Raw genomic sequence first — 25587 nt, 5'->3', positions numbered from 1 at the left:
CTTCCCTTCCCTTCCCTTCCCTTCCCTTCCCTTCCCTTCCCTCCCCTCCCCTCCCCTCCCCTCCCCTCCCCTCCCCTCCCCTCTCCTCTCCTCTCCTCTCCTCTCCTCCCCTCTCCTCTATTTTTTCCTTTCCCTTTCCCTTTCCTTCACTTTTCCTTTCCCACATGTGGGAGGTTAAACACGAAAAACTCTTCCTGTCAAGATGTGATAATCTTGCTTGGTCAAAACAGACACACAAGTTGTCAAAACAGAAGCTCTTATGCAAATGCGGTGATTTGCCTTCATTGTGGAAATATTTTATTCCAACAGTGATGAAGAAACACGACCTGAGCCTTGCCCTGAGGCTCCTTGTGCCCACATCACCCTTCTCTTTCACAAACAGTGTCAGAAACAGTGAACTGGCTTCAGTTGTCTTCCCTCAAAATGCAGAACAAATGAGGCCCTTTGTGAAGGCATAGTCAGGAAAGTGTTCTTCATGGAGGCCAGTGTGACAGAAGCAAATGCCATACCTGGAAGAGTAAATAGGAGCATTCGGTCTGCAAGACGGACATGAGGGAACCCCTCCAGGTTCTTCAACACCAGCAGAGCCTCAGGAGCAATACTGCATCCAGGTTTGGGTGCAAGGTGGGCTAAGAGGGAAACATTTAGAGGAGAGTGCTGCAGACAGGCCACACCTCCAAGGACTTTGTGGAGGATGAGAAGTGAATGCTGAGGTGGAAGGACAGGCTTCAACCTATTTTTCTCCAACACAGAGCGTCAGCTTGTGGGACAGAGTTAGATTTCCTTAAAGCAAATGGCAGAATGGGTCTGGCAAGGTATTTAGCATCTGCCCACGGTTTTTCATCTTCCCTAAATGACTTAGATGAATAAGGACTACTAATTTCATTCACACAACCAGTCTGTGATCAGTGAAATGCTCAAGGTTCTGCACAGGAAACGTGTCTAAATCAACCCAGTCCCCAGTCTATGGGCAGCGTTTTAGAGTTCCTGATGTCTCCAGTGCTCCAAGCATGTAGATAATGAGTGGCAGTGCAAACAATTTACTTGTGCAGGGTTTGTGATTATTCTAACCCACACATCAACACTGTCTCATAAGTAAGCTGAACAGAACTGCAACCTCCTTCCTAAAATGTCGACTCACTGGGGATATGGAGCTAGTGATAAACATTGCAGATCTTCTTCAAACAGAACTTCTCTGCCTTTACTGCTTAACTGATTTTTTTTTATTATTATTATTATTTTTCTCTCCTTCTCTTCTCAAACGCAGCTCTTGAAAATAAAACAGTTCTGTCTGGGGCACACCATGTCCCTTTGAGAAAATTCATTGGCTCAGCACAAATGTAACTGAAAGCAGACCAACTCATTGCTTTTAGGAAGTATTTTACCATGTATTCTATGTTGCTTGTTTCTCACTTTTTTGTTTATTATTGGGTCTTTCGACAGCAGGTGGTTTAGCGAAAAAAGCACAACTTAAAAACAGTGAAAGTTACATAAAACCTCTGGGCCAGATCCTCAATGGATATAAATTGTCTTTGTACCATTTGCAGGCTCAGGAGAACAGGCTTTACCAAATCAAAGTGCTCTTTGTTTTCTAATAGGTTTCTGCTGCACAGGGAGACTAGAAAAGAGATTTGTTTCTTCTGTAGCACTGTGCCCTTGATTAACCTCATTTGCAGGAGCTATTTCAGTTAAAAAGCTAATACCAATACTGACTTCTAAGTGTTGCTGTGTGATACCTGTCTGTTCATGTATCATTTACTTCTCTCAAGCCATTTTCTGTCAGCACAGAGGCAAGCAAGATGTATGCTGTAGCTGAATTCCATATCATCATTAGCAGAAAATTACACCAAACTGCTATAAAGTAATTACACTGCTAAGAGGTGAGCCAGGAGGAAGTCAGTGATTAAATGTGTACCACCAGAGTCAGCCTACACCACTTGGTATTTTGTTCAGAGGCTTTCAATCTATTTTCCAATTGCTGGCTAGTGCCACGGTCTGAATCAAACCTTCAGTCGGGCCCTTCTTCATACCAAGTGAATTTTATTCCGATCCCATATAGCACAGCACAGGATAACAGTAATTTTGAAACGGTAGCATGAGGTTGCTCTTGCACCACTAAGCTCTTCTTACTGAAATCTTTCAGAGGCTCTTGCAGAGGTGCTGCAGTTACAGCCATCCATTGTGGTCAGGCTAGCTATCTGTCATACAAAGAATGTGAAAAGTGCGAAGGTTTAGAAATGATGTGATCTGAATTACCTACATAAAACTCTGCCTGAGTGAAAGACCTTGGAGCAATGACTGAGGAAGCAATAGTAATACCGTACTCTGTATCTTCCCTCCAAATGATCTCAAACACCGGTAAGCTTAACCTTTGGCATTCCTGTGAGAAATGCATCTCCATGTTGTTGACAGTAATTTGAAGCACTGAGATGTTACCATTAATAACTGAGGAGTGAGCAGCACACTCTCTGGGACACAGGGAATGCACAGTCCTTGTTCAGATGGGCCCGCCATCAGGACACTGAAGACAGCAATCAGAAAGGAGACCAGGTGAGGCAATCCATCTGTGGGCTCCATAGTTTTATTTCACATTTTGCCCTCCTCTCCCCTTCCCTCTCCCAGCTTTGAGTTCCACCCTCTCAGCCTCCTCCCTTCTGCTCGCTGTTTCCCCAATCTCCTCCCCTTTCCTCCCGTTCTGCTCACCCCGTTCCCAAGAGCCAGAGGCAGGTCAAATGGACAAACAACAATGATACAGCCAAAATGCCAAAGAATTTGAACCGTGAGAGATGTGAAACCTTCTCACCCTTCAGGACACTGGAGGGCCCTTCATGAAGATCTTTTACCCAGTTTTACCCTGTTCCTACAGGTGAAGGATCTGAATGCATAGAATAACCTGAATAAGTAAGTGGGCTTTCTAATATTGCCTCCAAACTTTACACTGAAAATGAGATGGTCAGCTCCTACCTATAGTGGTGTGGGCAGCTGTTTGGTGACTGCAGATACCATATTTTACTTAACACACTTTCATTCTGTGTGCACTTACTCACACAGACAACTTTCCTTTATTTGGGCCTAATACTTCTGAAATCAGTAAGCAATTTATCACTGGCTTAAATGAGAACAGGCTTAGGGCACAGATAGCCCAGTCTGCTTGTATGGCTGACATCAAAGTAGTCCAGCAATGAAATTTAAGGGCTGGTATTTGGTGCTCTCAGCTTCCAGCCACATAGGAAACCCAGGTCTGAATGCTCTTTGCTGACTTACCACAGCCTACACATTCTCATCTGGGTAGGATGCATGAAGGAAGACCAGTAGCCAGTGTTTCAAGTGCTGAACTTTTTCAAAAGCTACCCAGCTACCACATGAAGAGTTCAGCTGACCCTGAGTTCACTATGTCCCTTGGAAATCTGCTCTAGTTTTATTATTAAAAATTGTAAAGAATTTTCAAAGAACGGCAACATGCCCTCATAAATTTAATGAGATCCGGGCCACTAACCACAGGCTGCAACTTTGGAAAATCTCCCCTTTCTTCCAACTTTTAAGTTCAACAAATTTTAAAATTTTGCAACTTTTAATTTCCAGGTCATGTAATCTGTGACTTTGTAAAGTGAAAAACCTGTTTAGTACCAGATCTTTGCTAGTCCTAATGCTATAGTTGACCCCATCACTTTTTACCCCGTTCTTATGGAGGCTGTGAAAGCTTATAATTTTGTCCACAATAAACTTAAACCTTCATGCACTGATCACTACTGAATCAAAAAGCATACTATGGATGAGCAAACACAAGTCAGCTTACAGAGAAACTTTTGCATATGGCTTAAAAGAAAGCCCAGCAAGGACTGAAAATGATAGATGATCTCCCCTGTGACATCCAAGAATAATGTAGTTTCACATTTACATTAGGGAAACACAACCAACAGACATACTTAAATAATCATTAAAAATTAAACACTTGACATAGCGCAGATTTCAACCCTGTTTTGCCACCCATCTTTTAGAAATCATTAATGGATATCATTTGAGGTCTTCTCATTTGCTTTGCTCAGGAACAAAAGCTTTGTAATGGAGGTTCCTGTGTATCTGTTATCAGCAGAAGGTACTCTCCAGGGAAATTAAGTGAAAGGACATTTTTCTTGTCTTCGTGTTTGACATTCAGGAGTAGTGAAGAGATAAGGTAGGCACGGGAGTCTTTCAAAAGAGCGCCAGATAGCAATGGCAGCATTTCATAAGGACGTGAACCGTTCATCATCTGCTGAAAAGACTCCGTTAATGTGGCCTGCTTTTAAATCCAATGTTTCACAAGGAATCCCATTTTCTATTGTTATTGTTACTTCGCCTTTCTCTTCTAAATTTTCTCTCTCTGTTGACTCTTTATTCTTTCTAAAAACAAGGAAAAGAAAATTGTCTTATTCTGTTGACCTGCAGCACTCCACCAAGCTCTCACAGACAGAAAACAGCACATTTAGTTAGAAGGTCATTGTAGGTTACGTACTGAAAGGCATCGTCTGGCGCAGAGGCTCCCCAGCGTCATTTGCTCCTGTATCAGCTTTAGCTGTATTAGCTCACAACCACCTTTACGTGCGAAAGCAGGCAGCCACCTGCACAGCCTCTTTGCTGCTGTAAATACGCCACTGAAGGGGGGAGGACTTCCCTTCCTGGGACTGGAAACTTTGGTTTAGTGGTTCAAGGTCAGGACTGGGAATCAGAAAACCCAGGGTAAACATGTTGTAAGTATGTTATACATATCACTTGGGCTCCTTGTTCTGTAAAATGACTGGAGGTTGAAGAAGTAAAAGTTGGTACAAAAAAAATGGAAAAGAAAAAAAAATAAAAAACACTCTGAATCTGTTTTTTGCTTGAAGTCAGGAAGGACTGCACTACACATCTAGTCTGGTCCTGTTGTACATGTCATAGATTTGACCCAGTGATGTGGATAAATTAAAATATAGTTTAAGAAACTGATTGGCTTCTGACTAAAGACTCTGCTGGTGGAGACTTGAGTGCCTTCAGACTCCTTGACAATCTTCTCCAGAAGTTAGGCACTCTTAATGCTGCGAATCTGCATTTCTAGTTCAAACTTCATTAACAGTCACCTTCTAACCCAGTATGTTGTTATACTTTTGTTTTCTAGACAAAACAGTTTCATGGGTTTCACTTTCCAGGCTACAGTTCTCGTGACAACCATATTAAAATAGTTAAATAAAATTATCTAAAAAAAAAAAAAAGATGTAATAGAGAAGTATCAGTCAACATGTCACAGTGTTCCTTCAATTCCAGATTTATTCTGACCTTGAGATCTACTAGTTCATAGTTGAAAACCCTGCTGTACTTTACAGCTTGCAGCATCAGCGGTTTCAGAGGATAAGAAACTCAAAGGTCGGCTCCACCGCTTATTTCTATCCCACAACACATACTGTAACAATCTGACTCAGGACAATCATAGCAGCCTGACTCAGTATAATCACAAATAATAGTGATATTAAGAATAATAAAATGTTATTGGCCTTTGGGAGATTGTTGGCATTACAGGGTTGCTAAAAATAAATGTGGGGATAGTACTGGAAGCCTCTGACCTCTGACTGACTTATCATACAGGGATGAGAGTTCTTTAATTCAAAAAGTGTGGGCACTGAACATAAAGAAAGATGGTTACTAAGGTGCACATTCAAAAGAAAAGAGAGGAATAGAAGAGGCGTGTAACTTGTTGCCATAGGTATTCAGAGAAGCTAAGAATTTCAGAGTCCAAGTCAAGACAAGATAAAACATTTTAGGTTACTCAGGACATGAAGACCAAACCCATTGCAGGAAGGCCCCCAGCTGCAAAATAGGTGCTGGGTGAGTAACAGAGGGAAGCACTTGTGTGCTCACTCTGTCCTTGCTCTTCCCAAGGCAAATGTTTTTGGTCTTTGCTGAAGATGGGATTTTGCAGGTAGGGCTGTCCATCAATCTAACACACCATACACAGTAAAGGATAGACTAGACTAGACTAGGAGCAGACTAGGAACAGACTAGGAGCAGACTAGGAGCAGACTAGGAGCAGACTAGTTCAGCTGGAAGGGATCTTCAAAGATCATCAAGTCCAACTGCCTGAGCACTTTGGGACTGACCCAAAGTAGGATCCTGCCCTGGGTAGACACCAAATCTATTAGTAGAGAGGGAGGTGTCGTAGTGCTGTGATGACAGGGGAACAAACATAAAGTTGGGAGATAATGTGTCTGATCCAGTTCACTGTAAAGTCAATGGCTACACTCACATGGAGCTCTGCTAATGATTGCAAACTGCAGGCAGCTGTGGCCTGGATTTTTACATGTTGGCAGTGATGCACAATGAAAACCTAATTAAGAAAATCTTCCAGTTCAAGAAATGACACATGAGTCTAGCTTGTTACAGAAACTCTATGAGAGGCCAGTCATCTGCTTCCTTGATACCTTTGAGCAGGCTGAAGCACTCCCTTTTGTGCTTATTTGAATCAAGGTATTTAACTGGTACTTTAAAGGCCAGTAAAGACAAAATGCCAGGTTTATGAGAAGTCAACACTGTCCTTGGGGCCAGATTTCCAACATAGCTTACTAGGCAACATAGCTGTCACTGTGTCAGCTCTGGTCAGGTTTCCAGGAAAACTCATTACTGGCTGTGCTGAAGTCTTTTCACGACTTATCACATACTTCAGTGCCTGAAGAAGAGATGAGCACTTTTGAAATTCTCTTCTCTAATGTCTGGCTCTTCTATCAAGAAGCCAAATAGCTCAGACCATCCATTTTACCTCTCCAGTCTTTCCAACAGTAGACAGAACAAATATACACTTATTACCCTCTCACTCCTTCAGCTCTGCCTGCAGACGCCATTGAGTTGAAAGGAGGGTTATAATTCAGCCATAGATAACTCTGCTCTCGGGAAAGTCTATGCATACAAACAAGGTAGGGGAACAGAGGAGGGAGTGAAAAGGTGTGTAACAGAACTGTTCAGGCTCAGCTGAGCTATTCTGTAAACAGGAAGGGGAAATGTTGTCTTTTAGCCTGATATAAAGCACAAGTATTATTTTAGCTAGAAAAATCATGGCTATTTAGCATAATTTATTTATATTACACTAATCTGAAATGTTCAGTGACCCCCTTTGAGCTAGGTGTTACATAGACTCACAGAGCCATGATACTACACAGATACATTGAGGGTAAGTATGGGCGTCAGGAACCAACCGTCCTCCAGTTTTACAGATGAGGTTGCCTAGGTTCAGGGGATAAAATAACCTGAAGGTTATGGAAGGTTGTGACAAGGTTTAAACTATACATGACCTCAAGTGCCTGCCCTAACTCTTTCCCCAGCAGCATATCTCATCTACTGTTTGTTGAATTTTGCTTTTTGATAACAGAAAGGGGGAGTCACAGATTCATGCAACTTTTCTGAATGCAAAATATAACTGGAGGGATTCAGATTACCTGTCTCCCTAGGAAAACCACTTATCCCTCACAATAAGTGTTGTTCTTCTGAGGTCTTTTAACAGTGCTTTTTGAGGTGATAAGGAGGCAGAAAGGAAAAATCTCTGCAACATACTGCTTTTCACATGTGAATCCATTACCCTGATATATCTGAGGATATAGTCCACCATACATTCAATAACTTTAATATCATCTCATTGTCAAAAATAAATAAATAAATACATACTTTTTTTTCCAGCTCATCTCCTGTTCCAGTATGGTTCTTTTGCTGATGTCAGAACTTTGCACTAACCTAACCTCCATGGCAGCCTAAGTCGTTGTAGAAGCTCAACTATTTCCATGGCAGCATCTCAGCTCAGATGAGAAATTTCCATTCCTCATGCCCAGCTCTGAGCTAACAGTGATGGTGGGATCAAAACTTCCTCAAATCTCTGACCCACTTCAACCTGCTCACGCTAGGAAAGCATGGATAACCTCCTCTGTTTCACCACTGCTGCCACAGGGCAGAAAATGAGTAACAAAGGGAGTATCTCTCTCTCTTACCCTACTGCCAAACGGCAGACAACTAGGCTGGTGAGATGTGGTCATGAACCTGTGAAGGGCTAGGCTGCTCAGACTCATCAGGATGTGAACAGAAGGTGAGATGAGGCACCATCTCAATGGGCAGCCGTTCTTCAGCCATACCTTAGCCATTATTGTGTCATCTACTTAGGATTCTCCCATTGCAGTAGCATTTTTTTGCCTTGCCAGTTTTTAACACTATGGCCTGGGAGGGGGCACGGTCACTGGCAGGCTTCTCTCCCTTGGTAAATATTTGGCTACTCTGTGAGAGGAGATTGACCTACAGCATGCTAAATCTTGAGAAAAATGACAACAGAAGTCTGTGTAAAGCTCTTGTCTCTACTTAGACGGCCTCCAGGATCAGGCTGTTATCCTCCCTGTTTCCCACACCCCAGCATTACTAAGGCATTTAGTTGACAGTTAAAAAAAATTAAAACCTCCCCTCAGAGAAGTACACAAGGGCTACCTTTACCTATGGATGGAGCAAGGACACAGCTATAATTTCTCTGAGGCAGATTTGAAAAGCACAACCAACCCAGCTAACTTAATTTGCCAGTATGTAATTAGAAGAAAAGCTAAGCTGCTTACTTCTTGCGCTGCTGAATCCCTGCAACAACGAGGAAAACAATTCCAGCCACAATGAGACAAAGAACAACACCAAATACGATAAGCCAGACAGGTGTGGAGGGCTCAACAGGAGGTGCCAAAGTGGAGGATATCTTCAGGAACTGCAGCGTTTTGTCACTCAGTAGGAAGGCATTGTTGATTCTGTTCCGGTTCATCCTGCATAAAAACAAAAAGCATCACAGCTCTTTAAAAAGGTATTTTATAAATAAATAAAAAGGATAGAAGAAAAAAAATATATATTTTCATGTGTGTGCTGCAGGTCTGTCAGGGTTGAATTTGATCCAGCATGATGCTGGTAGGATTACACAGACCTTCACTTTAGCATAGATCCTGTCAGTAATCCACAGATATCCACAAACTTACAGGGTTTTGAATACCAGACTTCCTTATTTATTTATCTGAAAATTGGAAAATACAGATGAGACTTGAAGTACAGTATTGTCTTGTCTTGTGTATGAGAAATTGTCTTGTGTATGAGAAATTCGAGGATAACATGGGACTGGTGGAGCCACTCTGCAATGCTCAGACAATTTTCTTATCAGTGCCCCTTGATTCTGCAAACTGAATTATCTTACATGTTATAGGCATGTATATCTGCTCTTGCTGCTGTAGATTTTCCTAGATCCACGAGGCACTGGTTATTATTTGGTCCAGAAGAATCCACCCCCATTGCCAATATACCTTTCTTCCCTGTAGGATGTATCTAAATGAATTTGTGCTTTGCAGATGTTTTCTATTATGAGAAACAGTAAGTCTGAGAAATACACTTCTCCAAATGAATAGTACAGCTGCTACCCTTGAATGGATATCTTCACCCACATTCATTACTTTTGAGCATTTGCAGTAATTTCTGGATCTGAATCTAAGCAGACTCAAAAGGATTTAGCAGTACCTTTCATTAGCTTTTGCAAAACATTTGAAAATTTTGAGAAAATTTATTACATATATCGGTGTTCAGAGATTTTGATTGCAGTTGTATGATTCACATCATCCCTTTCTTGCATACAATTAAATTAATTTACCGTAGAGCAAGTATTTCCTAAGAAATATTTCCCATAAGATATATGGGAAACAAAGGTAAAATTTTGAAAATTACTCTTCTTGGAAATCACCATGTTGACTATCTCTTAAGCAGGAAGTTCTTACCCTTAACAGAAAGGGTATTATAAGACTCATTATATGGTAAGCCGCCTGTGATTTAAAGAGATTTTCACCCTTATTGATATAAATGGTTCATTGTGAGCAGCTGAAGTAAGTGTTGTTCACCCTCCTCTAATGGCTGGAGTTACAGACTTATGTGCTGAAAGACGTGCAGGTAACTACAGGTGCTTATCGTGTTTGTATATGCATAAATATACCGATGTATATTTATGCAAGATCTTGGGAACCATACAGAGCTCTGGGAAGGTCTGCCTTCCTCTTTGTTCTTAGTTTCTGGAGAGCCTCACACAATAAAATCCTGGTCCTCTGTAGCATTCTTACATGATGCTGTACTATACAAAGAATTAGAATAAGGGTTTAGTATGGAAGCCTGCAATCAAAAGCAATTGAATTTTCAAATATGTAGCTTTATAGAACACTTTAATTCTTGTTTCTATGTTAGCTAGGAATTACAACTTTTTAAAAATAGCATATTCTTTTTTGGGTGAGAGACAACAGTTAAAAAAACAAACATGCCATAATAGTATCCAATTTCTCCTGCAACGAGGGCATATAAAAGACTTAAGCAAATCAGCTTATGCTACCGAATGATTCAAAGAATAACAGAAATGAAAAGGAAAAAACAAAAAAAATCTGCATTCCAGCACTCTTAGAGAGCTTCAGTGAATAAATAATCTGCTTCCTCCACTAATGCTATGAAACTATTGTTCGGTGTCTCTGTAGGAAACAGTTTAATCTACTCATAAGCTTAAAAGTTAATCTTTCCAAAAGAACGCATACTCATTCATCAGGAATTAGGCATTACACCTCCACAGAGATAACATGAATTTTCAAGACAAAGTACAGAATGTCTAAAAACAAAGAAGTCTCTTTTCTACTCAGTGCTTGAGAAAGATATGTGAGTTATGCTGCCTGTGGGAGTCATCCCCATAAACCCCTTTCATAGCTTTGATAGACCATTGAAGTCAGGTTTTTCCCTCTTCAACTCCACACTCTTGCTTTTATTGGCTACAGAATGTGGTATTGAGTAGAAAGTGAACCGATTTGTACCACACGGTACTTTGTACAAGTAATGCTCAACTACTGTAGCAACTAGCATTCCAAAAAGAGCTGGAATGAGAATAATGTGAGTACAAGGTTATTTAAGCCAAGCTGGGACACAGCCAGCTCTTCTCATGAATAGCTCACATGAGCTCTTCTCATGTGAACATTGACTTCTACAGGAAGCTTGAAAAACTCTATTTGATGAGAACCTAAAGGGAGCCCATGGTCACTAGTCCTGGTGCATGCAGATGGACATATGACACACAATGTTATGTGGAATGATATAATTCCCTCCCAAAAAGGATGGAATTCTGTCATCTGAGGAAGAAGGCTTTCTCACAAATGTAGCAGCCGGATGCCAGCAGTGCTTCTGCCATGCACAGGATACGAAATTACAGCTTGGGCTCTGGGAAGGGTTCTAGCTTTCATCGGAACCCCCAGCATTAAGAGAGACTCCTTCCACAGTCATAATCCCAAGATTCGCATGCTTTGAATTCTGTGGGCCTGTTAAAAATCCTGTTAATCTTACATGCCTGAAAGACTACTGACCCCTTGGTGTTTCAACTACTTCAATTAGTTCGTCCTTAAAGAGGCAGAGTGCTTATTCATGGCCCCGAGAGAGAAAGCATCCTCAGTCAGCAAGAAAGGAGAGGCTGCAGAAGCAGTGACTGTACCTGATGGCTGCCTCTACCTCGCTTCCTGGAACAGTTGTTGTATTTTTGGTAGAATCCGTGACCACAAACCAAAATGACACCCGATCCGTCACATTGCAGAGCAGCACATTGGAAATTCTACAGATGGATTAAAAAAAAAAAAAAAAAAAAAAAGAAAAAAAAAATAGAGAAGCATGGGAGTAGTTATTGAAATATTTCAGATTTTCCTAAAATATTGCTTTCATCTAAGGGGGAATAAAATCTAAAAAATGTACTGCTTAATGCCCAAAGAAGAAACACCACCCACGGCACTTCCCTTTTCCTGATATGATTTAAAATATGTAAGCTTATTGAAACCAAAGTTGAGCCTACAAATGAATTTCTGAATCTACTACAGACTTGTCTGGTCTTGGACATACATTTAATGTAATAAAAAAGAAAAATAAATATTTGTATCTTAATCATCTGGGCTGTGAAAAAAAAGCCATATAATGACAAACATATTGATGAAATAAGAATTTTATTTTTGACAACCAATACTACAAGAGCCAGGCATGGGCGATTCCCCATACATTCTTCAAGTGTGTGCAGTCCTTCTACACGGTACACTTTCAGGAGGGAGGAGAGGAGGTCAACAGGGAGGGAAGAGCAAAAAAAAAATGGTGTTATTCTCTTTAACATCTTTCAGCACTGTCAAGCACAGAGTGGAGGCAAAAGGCTGAATATAAACATCATACTGGCACTGAGCTATGCCCTCTAGGATGTGCTATGGCGTATTTACTTCATCTGTTTCAAAAGATGGGTTGGTTTTATGTGAAGTTAATAGTGGAAGGCCATAGGCATGCAGCTTCTCATTGCATACTATGTAAAAAGTGGGTGGAATGTCTTTACAATGCCTTTTATAAACTTGTAATCTACCACTGATACTTGTAAGTGTACTAAATGAACTATAATTAGAAATACCTCGCAGAATGACATCATCAGGAGTATTAAAGAACTAAAGGCTGATACATGTATAACATAGTGACTGAGAATAAATGGTGCCTTCATGTTCTTCTGTCTGTTCCTATTTTACTCCCACAGCTGAGAAACCAGCCAAACACGTGTAATATACAGCAATTGCTGTAAATGTAGCATTTATTACAGCATGGCAAGGAATATGATATGTATCATAGAAGGACATCCAAAAACTTGAAAGACAGAGACCTAGAGAGAGAGAAATAGAAAACAACAACAAAACATTCTGTATCATTAATAAATAACCCTTTGGCTCAGGATTCAGATTTCCTGGTCATGCCCAAGCAGTGAGCAGATATTCCAAAAGCCCACAAGCAAGAGTTAGGACTATTTTTATCGCCAGGAAGCAGCCAAGACTTGGTTCACCTTTGCATAAGGTCTGCCTGACCACAAGCATAACAAAGCTGCCCTGTCCCTGTCTTGTTGGATGCCGCTTGGGACAACTGGACTTCAAATACTGCTTGCTGTTACGGAGAAGGAGACCCTGCTGTGGGCCGGCAAAGAAGAACGCAGCCCCTCTCTTAATTAACTCCTTTGATGCCCATTATTATCACTGGATTCAAGATTTGGACTGTCCATCATCAAAATGCAAATTTTAACATTTCCTGTCCAGCTTCTGCAATTTCCCAGGGTGACAAATCCCCCACTGCAAGCAATGACCTGCCACAGAGCTCTGTTTTGTAGTGCCATCTTCTGGCTAATTACAAACTTAATTAAATGACTGCTAACAAGACTTCAGCAATGGTCTGAGGAGCAGAAAGCACAAAGTAGGAAAGAAGGTAAGGCAACAAATGCTGCCCTTACATGCGTAGTCTCCAGCCAGAAGAAAAAAAAAAAAAAAAAAAAAGAAAGAAAAAAGAAAAAACAAATGAGATAGCAGTTAAGGCAGGACAGGCATTGGCTTGTTCACAACAGTTCACTTTGGATATTTTGTAGAAATGCTTCTTGCTAAAAGCTTTTTTGGGTGGTGGGTGCTTTTTTGGTTCAGGTGCCAGAGTGTTTGGGTAGGGCAACCTTTAATTTTACAGAGAAGGTATATATTCCACAGAGACATGCAATAAAATGGAAAGCAATGATTTTGCAGAGCTGAAATACCCACTTTTACCTCTCAGGAACAATGTCAATTTTGCAAATACAGAGAATTTTCTTGGATAAAAGAGGAAAGCCATCCTCTGGGATTTTAAAAGATGTTCACATCAGTTTGCTGGCAACAGTCAGAAGATGAAAGTAGATTTATTCCACTCAAAATAAAAGCAAAGCACAAAATTTACAGGAGGGAGGAAAAAGTGTCTACTTCTGGCTGGTGGATGACAAACTCTTGCTGACTTCACAGAATATCTAAAAATGTATCCGTGGAGGAAGTTTTCCATCAGGAGAATTTATAACAGTAGGACCTAAATCTTCACACTGCTGCAGTTCTTAAAACTGGAATTTCTGTGGTGCACTCAGAAACTGGTCCAGGTAGAAAATCTGAGCTCATATTGCTCTACAAATGTTCTCAAAATGTGGTGAGTGAGCAAAGCTCATTCCCCCAACAGAAAGACACATTTGGACTGGCAGAACACCCTGGCATTCCCTAAAGCCTCAGAGACTCAAAGGGACTCTTCATCCTGGGGTCTTCCCTACGTTGCCAAGGCTTTCAGCACAAGATAGCGCAGTCGGACATCGCTGGGGGCAGTGTCTCCATGGATGGAACAGCACTGAATCAGTTGGGCAGCAAGACTCATGCTAACTTACAGAAAATTTACCACCTTAATGCCCCCTGTTGTGTCTAAAATCCTTGCCTGATTATCAGCATCTAAAACCCAGCTTCACTGCTGCTTTTTATCAGCGGAATCTGCATGATGCAAATCCTTTCAGGCTCCAAAACGAATAACACTGTTCACAAGAAGGTCAAAGAGGATTGCATAAACACCAAAAGGGACTAGTTCAACAAGCACCAATGTGACCATTCCCTTGAAGCAGGTATGCCCTTTTTTTTTTTTTTTTCCCGTGCTATTTGCACATAGGTTTGATTCACAGCATGCTGAAGTGTTTGAATCTCCTTATGAAGATTTAGAGGATTATTTAGGGATAAGAAGATCCATCAGAGACTCAGAGGGTGCTGGGTGCTCATGGTAGCTGTTAACTAGTGGGAAAAGCATGGGGCCTGGGTCCCAAGTGTCTATCTCTGGCTATCTCTACAAGTTTATTTTGTTGTTCTAAGTGGTCAGAATATTTTTAGTATCAAAAATGGCTGTCTTAGGAGGATAGATAATGTTGATAAACTTTTTTTTTCTGGTTATTCCAATAGGAAAACTGCATCTTCCTTACATAGAAATTGGGGGAAGATCTACCAAAAGTAGATCCTTTCATTTGAACGTAGGTAAATGTGATCACATTCTTTCTACTCTAAAGATTAACCAGTGTCAGGCCCAAAAGAAATGCATATTATTTCAAATGAGTGACAGATTAGGGAAACCAGGATTACCAACACAGGCTGTGGACAATCATCTTCTAACACTGGCAGATCAAAGGTTAGCTTATGTAATTCATGAATGTATGTATTGAGAATTAATCAAAAAGCTATACAGAGAGCAAGACATAAACTACTTGTATTTCTCCACTGAACATTAAACCTCCGTTTTATCTGTATTAATAATTATTGAGTAATTCAATGGATAGTGGTTTTTTTTTTTTTCCTGTTTCACACAACCTTGACAATTTGTAAAGCCTTCCAAGCATTAAACACAGCTCCGTGATTTATTCAATTTTAGTTTAGAAATTAACTTCGGAGAAACTGAGATGCAATGTGCCACTCTGTCCACTCTGATTGGGATCACTTGGTGGTTACACAAGGGCAGAAGCAGCACCAGCTGCTCTTTCCAGCGGCACATTCAAATGCTTGCCATCACAGGCTGGCTTTAATCCAGCTTCAGAGCCTAACAAAAGATGACTTTGAATCTCAGAAATGATGGGCAGGCTGCAACAATGGTTATGCTGATCTACCAGAAAATTATATGGGGCCTGATCCAGCTTGCTGAAGTTAATGACGTTCAGTCTCCTATGGGAGTCAGTTGTGGCTGCTGCTGCAGCGTCGTGGCTTAGAAATTAATGGGATGTTAAAGGGGAGGTTTGTCACATTCAGGTTATGTCCCCGTGCAGAAATCATACTCTGTCAGAAACAGTGTTTGGTTGTAAACAGCAGTGGATTTCTCATAAAATTTTCTTTTGTCAAAAATGTTTAACTGACTAGATGCAAAATTTGGGTAAATTTAGATCCTACCAGAATGCAGTCATTGGCAAGTTGTTTCTTCTTTAATCACAGAACAATTGATCATCTTTTATATCTCATGAAGAAAACCAGCTGGCATTTACCTGTAAATGCAATTTATTTGCCACAAGTTCCCTCAGTAGATTAAAAATTCTACCTAACGTGCGAAGTAGCATTTGTGACAAAAGGTATAAGATTTCACTCAGTCTAAAGCTCAGTGAGACTCTTTGGGATCGAGGTTGGGTAAAGCCTGACACTTAACTAACTTGTAACTACGTGGGGTCCTTGCTTCTGCCCCAGCAAGATATACTCATGAAGAAGTCTTATACTGTCTTAGAAACAGGAGAAGATGTCCACACCTAGCTGTTTGTAATATTGTACTGACTTCTCCTTTGACAAATTTAGTAGCAGGAAATTGTTGACGTGTGCAAGCCCACCTCCAAACTGGAGCAACACTTCCATTATCATATTTGTCCATAGGAAAAGTTGTCTTGGAGGAAATTGAGCTAAGTGAGCAGAAGTGCTGTGGTTTTCCAGAGTGGATAAACACAGCTTCCATTAAAATGTTAACTCATACTTTCATACCGGCTAGAATTTTTCCCATTCCTATACCAAACTTTCTAATATAAGCTGAGTCTGCAGACAGCCATGGTACTTGAAGAGAATAAAGTTCACTGGTGTCTGACACAGGCTTTTTGCCGTGTGAAAGCACCATGGATTTGAAGAAAGAGAATAATAATTCAAAAAGGGGAACTGGGACTAAAATAAATATATGGAAGCAAGTCCTTCGGGGTCAGAGACTGAATTAAAATTCTCCTTATTTGAAAACCTGAGAAAAAGCCCTGCATAATCACCTTTAATTAGCTTGAATCTTAAATTCATTTTTTGTAAGTGTCATTTTCATTGTGTGCAGTGGGAACGTACTTGACTGTTTTTGTTAAGCTCGGTGTAATGGCTCCATTGTTCACATAAGGCACCTTCTGAGGAACACGAATAAAACAGTAAGGGACCAAACAATCCCGTGACGTGGAGGGGAAGCGCATCTTCTGTTTACGAGAAAGTGCATCAGCCACAATAGTCATCATATGACTAAAGATAACAAATGTCTTTGTAAATGTGCACTATGCTTCATCTGATGCAATGACGGCCTAAAGCAGGGTTTTTTTTGGAAAGTAAATTGAAAACCTTATCCTCATTAGCGTACCAGAGCCATAAATCTTTCCTTTAAGATTGAAAAACAATGAAGAAAAAATAAAATAAAATAAAAAAGGGGGGAGGGGCTATAGAAATACACTCACAAGATTTCTTGTTTAAGGAAGGGAAGAACATACTGAAGATACAGCCTGCTAAATGGTCTGTCTGATCTGGCATCTAATTTCATAAGCAGCAATGATCACAAGCCTGAGAAGAATATTCAATGCCTTAGGGTAGAATTAATCCCCAAACCAATTAATGGCTGATTTATGTCTGAACAGCAACATCTGAAACTTCTTGATGCTAGGTAATTCAGCAGCTGTAATATTAGGGAGAGAGCACCAGCACAGCAATCCACCTTCCAGTTCTCTGGCTCAGCTCATCTTCAGCACAGCGCCGGAGCTACACGCTGAGTAAATGTGCACCAAAGCTGCTTATTCAAGGATGCACACCGCATTTCTTGACCTTGCCGATGGGCCCCTTCACCTCTTCCCAGTATGACCTCCAGAAGGCATCGTCTTACTGCCAGGTTCTGCTAGAGCAAATTGTCCCCACTTCACATCAGTGGGGACACTGGTCCAAAGGCTGCATGCTGCTTAGGACAGAGAGAGTGATATTTAACAGGTATCTGGGTGTCAAAAAAATGCACTGGAACGGCCTGCTTTTAGAGGCTGTATATAATGATTTCTACACCTGAGAACAGCAGAGAATGGCCCACTAGATGCAGCATTGTTAATAGGTATAAGGCAAGTCAGAGGAGATGCTTACTGAGTCGTGGTCTTGCTGGAATATCTTCTCATTGTAAAAGCCACCATTGCTTTGAAGAGGTACTCTTCATTTGCATCCCAGGCATACTGTAAAGGAAGAATGAAAATCATCAGTTTCAGCTTCAGTGCTTGCAGTACAGAGCGGAAAAAGAGTCACTGAACTTGGAATGCTATACTGATCAAGAAAATGAATAAATTCACTGGTTGTGCTATGAAAATGAATTCCTGTCTCTTATTCAGTGTGTAAAGATGACTTCTAATGGCTACTGCGAAATGCAATACAAAGTGAAACGAACTTTTCCAAAAACTGAATGAATGGAATTTTCCTGGAAACTGGCCAAACTGGAAATGTAAAGCACCTCACGTCAAAGACCAGGCATATTACCAGAATGCTCCCAACAGAGCTGCACCTATTGCCTTGACTCTTTTGTTGGATCAGCCATGTTAAGAAGGTTTAAATTAACTCTTAAAGACCAGGCGGTTCTGCCAGAAAATAAAAAAGCTAATGTTGAAGGTAGTCTGTGGGAGCTGGATGCCAGGACACAAGGAAAAAAAAAAAAAAAAAAAAAAAAAAAGAGAGATTGTGGCCTTATTCCTGCACACTGTTCTTACAACATGAAGATAGACTCAGGTACAACCCTTAGATAGACTCAGCTGCAGCGAAAAATATTACACCACATATGAGATAAAAGAAAGAGAACAGTATCCTTACTATTTCAATAAAAAGTAAAAAAGGTCTCCAAAAACTTTTCTCTGTTGTCTTGATGAAAAATCATGCTTCCATAATTTCAGGTTTCTGAGAAAGCTTCCCCAGGTTCCCTTGGGCTTTCATCCCCACATGCAATTCTAATGACCAGCAAGAACTGCACCTATTACATTTTTATAACAAAAGACGTGACTGAGGCATACTGATTGAATTTCCCCTGTCAGCAGATTATAAAGATTAATAGTTTCTTGGAATGATATTAGTGGAGGTTAGAGGCAGCTTTCGTCAGTCAGTCAGAACACAAATCTAATCTTTAACTTTCAGCATTAAAAAAATCCTCACTGTAATCATCCAAAACAGAAAACCGGTGGAGTGGATAATTTACCCTGCTGACAACCTAGTCCTACTTTTTCATGGGCCTTTACAACACTCAAAAAGCATCAATACACATCAAAAATCAATAGACAGAAAACCACTAAATATGCCAAATCTTAATTCTGTTTTTTAAATTCTGGTTTTGGATGCATGCAGCTGCAACCTCTGTGTAAAAAGGAGGAATCCAACTTCCAGACACCATCCCTCATTTTGCTCTGACATACTGTGGACTGGGAGCCTGAATAGGGAAGGAGTCAGACAGATAAAGGACAGAAAGTCATACTGATCATATTTATCATCCCTAAATAAATGACGAGTGGTGAAATGGGCTGAGATACGGTTGGACAGGGACAACAAAGCTGAGCAACAGACAGTTTGAGCAGCATTAAAAGCCAGATACAGAGCTGAGAATCAGGTTTCTGACTCACCACTCTTGCTTTGTGAATGAAGGGAGGTGTAACCACACTGGGATAATGCATGCCAGTCAGGGAAGTTAAAGTGAAAACAAAAGAGGGACTGTTTGCATAACAATATTTAAAAGCCCGTATTTTGAGCCCACTGCACTGATGGAAATGTAACAGTAATGTCAGCAATAGTATTAAAAGAAAAAGAGACAATGTAGTAGAGGAAGGAATATAGATGAGAGCCATAAAACTATTTACCATAATTTTAAGGACATCTGTATTTAAACCACAGAGCATAATTTGCAGCAGTAAAAGGGCAGATCATCCTCCTTTTTGTGTGTGGCACTATTGACTGAATCCCTACGTGCCATCTGTGGTTCTTGAGAGCAGGTCCAAAAGGACGGAAAAAGATCATTAGTTATCCAGTGGATTAAACCATCTGTAGAGATAATTCCCTCAGATGGATAATGGATAATGATGAAGCACACTCCATTTCATGCTTACACGGATACAATGCAATACAGCACTACCTGTACTACATACTGTATGTACTCGACATGCTTATGCTTAGTGCACTACATGTGTATATGCAAAATGCACCATTATGAAGGACATGGTCTTCATGATGAAAAAAAATAATGATGCAGTAGCCTAGAGCTTCTTTAAGACAAAGTAACAAAAAGGGTACCAGCTGAAAGAGTAAGCACTTTACATCAGACAGAATAAACTGCGAGAAATGGGAGAGGAGACCGGCAGAGAAAACCATGCAGCACTCAAGGGTCTGCTCTAGTGAGGAGAGGGAGCTGCAGCCCTAGGAAAACAGGGATGAGACAGGAGGCAGAAGAGACGGAGATGGCTGTGGGCTCCATGTGAACATGAACCTCTGAACATGACTGCTTGCAGGAATATGTGTGGTGGGAAGGCAACATAATTAGGATGAAGAGGGCAGCAAGAATGCCTTTAAGGCTTATTGCTTGCTAGTGAAAGAGGAGGCTGTTGAGCTAATGGGGAAAAAAAAAAAAAAAAAAAAATGATGAGTGTAGATTGTAAAATGCTATAGTTGTTCTCTAAGGAAGACAAAATGTATGTTAGTAAAACAAAATTATAATCTTACAAACTTGTCCTGAGCATCCTGATCTAAATGCAGTGTTGATTTGGCCTTGAGCAGCAGAGGACTAGGGACAGATGAAGGTCTCTTCCCTCCTGAGGAGCTCTATGCTTTAATGACATGGTCCTCGGGCCTTCAGCGTGGCTACACACAAATGGAACATGCTTTGTGTGCCCCATTTGGAGGCAAGACACTGCATGTACAGCAGCCTTTCTCCCCCTTACCCTCTGCCTTGGACATATCCTGAATACATGAGCTGTAAGGGAAATGTACCTATTTCACCTGGATGCAGCCCTACCTCTTTGACTCTTCCGGTTGAACTTAGTGGTGACACAGAGTTACACAGACTTTTCTGTGGACATCACACCTGCTCACTCTGGTTGACTCTGGCCCTTTTGAGCTAACTCTCTATGGCTTTTCTAACTCCGTGACTAGGAAGCAATCAGCAACTCCAGAAGCCACGCATAAAGTTAACACCGTCCATAGAGAAACTCTGTCCATAAATCACCTTCCTTCTGTTTAGGTTTCCTCCCACTAGTTAGCCAGCAGTGTCTCTGTCTCTGACATTATTTTCAAGTAACGTGAAAACAGCTAGATACTTACTGTATCTTAGCTGCTAGTTCCACTCCACCGTGATAAGAACAATATGAATACAGAAAACAGCACTCGCTGCCTTAAAGTGCAGCCTACCTTGTGAACAGATAAAAAAATGCTGTCTGTCCTTATTAGCATCACTCAAAGTATGCACTACATTATGTGGAAAACTATACTAACCTACTTCCTATACTCCTGAATGTACATAGGAGTTATCCTTCCAATCCTACAGCAAAATGCCCATGGATGGTATCACGGCCTTCTGCAATCATCTAGCTTGAAGTGCCTCGAAAATGATTGAAACAGAATTAAATAGCAAAGTGTCATACCAAGATATTCCAAGCTGACTGTCTCCTGTTGTGATACTATGACAGTATTAAAATTTTCTTTGCTAAAGTTAAAAATAAAATCTAAAACAAACAAACAAACAAAAAAACAACAACAAAGTTTACCAAATTATTAAGCCAAAACGAATTTCAGATTGATAGTAGTTTCAGTTTTCAGTTTCAGTCATTTGCAGAGAAGACTGCCATGGCTATGAAAAGGAACTATTAGCTGTGCAGTTAATAGATTGTTCATCACCTGTAGATAATTTTATATGGCATATTGTTCTAAAATGCTGGTTTAGATTGTACCATTCTTAGGTCTTACACGCACTTAGCTGTATGAAATAAACTACTATATATCTACCAAAAAAAAAAACAATAAAAGACTCCCCATTTATTGTCTTTTTCTTGTAATATAAAGAACCCTTAAGAATAATGGTTTGTATCATACCTTTTTGGGAATGAAAAATAGAAAAATTACAAATGAGCAGACAAATCTCCCTTACTTTACTATAATTTCAGAACTAAAAAAACACTGAAAAAGAGCACTGCTGGGAACTGCAGTTTTTATTCTTTGTTTTGAGCATAATGTTTTGAACCAAGATTAAATCAAAATATTTGCAGTTATAATGATTTTGACATATTTTTTGCAATAGGATTGCACTATTTCACTAATTTCTTAAAACAATCTAGGTTTGCACAACTGTTTAATTAGTGTCTCACCTAAGAGGATTGACTTCAATACCAATTTCCACAGACAAATACTTTAGGACATATCTGGAACATTTCTTCTAAATGTATCCGGTTTATGAATTTCCCAGCAGAACTGGTCCCTGCTAATGTTAAAGTTACCTAATAGTCCAGGGTAGTTTCAGAATGGCTTCTAAGGTCACAAGGAGATTCTCACACCTCCAGTCTCTTCTAGCACATAATTTATGGTGTTTTGTTTCCCAGGGCTCCTAACAATCAGACATTAGACTTCCAATGGAGATGATTGTCCAAGACATTTCATATCTAATTTTACTGAGAGCCCTATAGCACTGCAAATTTGCTGTAAGTATTCAAAACTGAAAATGAATATTGCATTCAGCCATATCTCAGAGTTTTTTTAGATCGGGAAGAACCATTTGGTCACCTAATTTCCCAAACTCTTCCATATTACAGACCATTATTGCTCACACCAGCATTCGTACATTAAGTCCAAGGACTTGAATTAAGCCAAAGCATTTCAGTCCTCATGAGACTAACCTGAGCACCACAGGCAGAGAAGAAAGGGCACTATCCAAAGCCTACATTAGTAAGGAATTGATGAGATATGCTTGAATGATCTCTACAGATCATGCTTGTCTGAGAGCCTGACATAAAATCCCATTTCATAAAGATCTAACAATCTTTTCATGCTTATCATCCCTGACATGCTTGACTTTACAATTAGCACTCTCAAGAAGAAATGCTTTTCCCAAAATACAGACTTAGATTTATGCAGCATCTCTCATGCATGAAGTGCAACATCTCTACTGCTGTTTTTTGTTTTTTTTAAGAAAAAGAAAAATAAAACGAAAAATAAAAAGAAAAAAGGAAAAGAAAAAAAGGAATAGAAAAAGGAAAAAATACTTTGACAGCAAATTATCTTTATGAAAAGGGAAGCTTTACACTTCACTTACAGGATGTCATTTTAAGGAGCGGGCTAGCCAGATGCCATGACTTGAGCAAGCAATTACAATTAACACTTCAGAACAAATTGCTTGTGCTGCCTTCAGAAATTTTACAGTGTACATTAGTTCTTTTTTGGCAGATGTTTAGTTAGGAAGAATATGTGAAGATACTTTACTTACTGCATTATCTCCCAAAGCTGTTTTGATACTAAGGCGTACTTTGAAAGCATTCTGTGCATCTGACACAAAGAGAAGAAAGGCAAACATATATTGATAGTCACCAAGATAGGATTTTAAATCATTTACTTCTCTAATTATTTTACAGATCACAGTTTCTAAATTTGCCCAAACAGATTACCTGGTTAGGAGAACTGGAAGTTACTAGCATGAATAAATGCATCAGCCCTATAGATTTTCCGTCAGGTTTACCATGACCTCTTTAAAATAGGTAAGATCAACTTCTGTACTTAATTTGCAAACTCAGCAAGGAAGTGAATGCTCAGAGTATTCAAACTGGATGCAACCAGCTAAAATAAAAACATAAGAAGCTGACAGCTATGTAGGCATAAGCTCGTAGTTCAATTTCCCCGAGGAAGAGTGGGAAGCAGCAGCTCAAAAACTTACCTGGCTTGCAGAGCTCAGCACGAGCAATGGTAACTACAGAGAAAGTAAGCAGCAAAACCTGTAACATCCTTTCAGTGTGGAAAAGTTGAGGCAAAAAGAAGTAAGTCTCTGGTGTAAAGCACTCTTAAACTTTCTGTGACCCAGGATTAAAGCATCAGCAGCACAAGTGAGCAACCAAGTAAAAGGTTTAATAATTAACCCCCGTTATTTTAGCTAAAACGGGCACTAGAAAGAACTGTCTTCTGTTAGTTATTTACTACCTTTATCTGTAGCAAATGGGAAAAAAAAATAAAGCTGTTATAAGGTTTTAGTTTTCCATCTCCCTGTACAGAATAATGTAAAGCATTACACAGTGCCTTCTTTTTTCCCCGCATGTGATTTTAGACACATATGCACAGGATGTCTGGGATACCTAATGCCAGACCAGAATGAACTCCGGTGGCCGGATGCTGTGCTGTTACCCAGAGCGCATGAGGTTCACCTGCACCGATGCTGTGCCAACAAAATCAGCTTCTGAGACATTGCTTTGAACTAAGAAAAGTTATAAAGGCGGAGAAGTCCTTTCTTGCTGTTGGAGGATTGCTACAGTAGAGACTGGAATGAGAGGACGTGCAATAGAAGGACTTGATGGGGAAGCATGTATGCATATTGAATAAAGATGTATTCTAGTTTTGTTTGCACAAGATGCTGTGTATACACACACGCACACATGTATGGAAATATGTTAATGATGTACTCTATGCTCTTAGCCAAGTATTTTCAAAGACAAAGAAATAAATGCAGAGGAGAAAGAGTACAGCAACTGAAATGTCTCACGGAGAGGTGAACAGTCTTTGCAATCGAGGCAGCAAGACAGGATTATTTTATTGCACTCCACTGCTGTATTCCCCCTGCAGCCATTCTGATTAATGGTTAGTTCCTAAATTGAAGATTTCTTCAAAATGACTTTCAGTCGGCCCTTTAGCACTGAGAAGTGTTCTTGAGACTGCAGACCCAAAGACCTTCACAAGAATGGCTACCGGTGAGAATATTTTGTGTAACTGTGGGACTGAATTTATGGAGGACAATAATCAGTATTTACTACATAAGGATACTTGGACATTCAGGTAATTGAGAATTCACTGATTCACTAATTTAATCTTGTTTTTAGAAGCCACTATTAAAGGAATTGATACCCCATCTTTAAAAGTCATTAAATCAAGCCGATTCCTGGCCATCTGTTTACTCTCTCTAGACAAGTGGTTCCAAGTACAAAACTATTGGATTTGTTATCTGCTTAGATGTTCAATCTCTGACTACGAAAACAAAAAAATTACCTATTCATTCCTAATGATGGCTCAAACTAACACACTGTGTCTACATGCATCGAAAGGAGAACACTAAAAATGTACAGATGCATGAAAAAATATCATTTTTCTGTAGAATGTGTAATTTAAAAAAATCTGAAAAGACTCTGAGCCTTCTTAGCCTCATGCTAAATTCATATGCATTGCTTCAATAACGAGAGCTTGAACTCTGCTCTCTCTGTGGAGGACATACTGCAGTACATGGGAAAATGGTGGAAAAACAAAGCATTGTTTTCCCACACACAGATGGAGCCGATTGCCACTGTGATGTGTTGTCACCTCTCCCTGCTGTTGGCCACTGGAAATCAGTTCTTTCCTTAGAAACACACGGAGCCAGTGTCAAAGTACATCGCAGGCACACAGCGCCCAGTGGGAACAGCCTCAGAGGGTAAGGCTGGCTTCCCTGATCACAGCTGCTGACTTCCAGCCAGGATGGCTGATTTTACTGATTTGTCACGCTGGCAAGCAGCAAGACGGATGGTTTTCCTGGTGGTGAGGAGAGGAGGCCAGGAGAAGGAGTAGTGTGATAAATGCCCCAGCTCAGAGCTCATGGAGAGTGACCTGGATGTGTGCCAGATGCACCCAACTGATGCCCCATGCGCTTATTCAGCTATGCCTACACAGACCAATGCACATAAACAACTGATTGCTGCACATCTATAAATCTTTTTTCAAAGCTAGCATAATTTTCATTTACTTATTTATGTATTTATTTATTTTTATTAAACAAGGCAGG

At 40.2% G+C, this 25587-nt stretch overlaps 1 protein-coding gene across 1 annotated transcript; it reads right to left on the bottom strand.

Moving 5' to 3' along the window:
* Window positions 1–2580: 2580 nt before the first annotated feature.
* Window positions 2581–23640, bottom strand: CLTRN (collectrin, amino acid transport regulator). Its single transcript, XM_035326929.1, has 6 exons — window positions 23506–23640; window positions 23062–23120; window positions 17715–17800; window positions 11504–11620; window positions 8586–8780; window positions 2581–4380 (listed from the first exon to the last, which is right to left on the bottom strand). The coding sequence occupies exons 1-6, from the start codon at window positions 23570–23572 to the stop codon at window positions 4224–4226; spliced, it is 681 nt and encodes a 226-aa protein (XP_035182820.1). The 5' UTR covers window positions 23573–23640; the 3' UTR covers window positions 2581–4223.
* Between the last annotated feature and the right edge of the window lie 1947 nt (window positions 23641–25587).

This window comes from Oxyura jamaicensis, chromosome 1, assembly GCF_011077185.1.
Source record: "Oxyura jamaicensis isolate SHBP4307 breed ruddy duck chromosome 1, BPBGC_Ojam_1.0, whole genome shotgun sequence".
NCBI classification, from domain to species: Eukaryota; Metazoa; Chordata; class Aves; order Anseriformes; family Anatidae; genus Oxyura; species Oxyura jamaicensis.
This window is presented reverse-complemented; position numbering and strand designations above follow the sequence as displayed.

Bases quoted from the DNA above. Each gene is read 5' to 3' on its own strand.
- CLTRN (XM_035326929.1), bottom strand. From the start codon at position 23,572: ATGTTACAGGTTTTGCTGCTTACTTTCTCTGTAGTTACCATTGCTCGT. The intron at 23,121-23,505 runs GTAAGTTTTTGA...TCTTTGTGTCAG, and splicing joins TGCTGAGCTCTGCAAGCCAG to ATGCACAGAATGCTTTCAAA. The intron at 11,621-17,714 runs GTAAGCATCTCC...ATCCATCTGTAG, and splicing joins TCCAGCAAGACCACGACTCA to AATTTCCAATGTGCTGCTCT.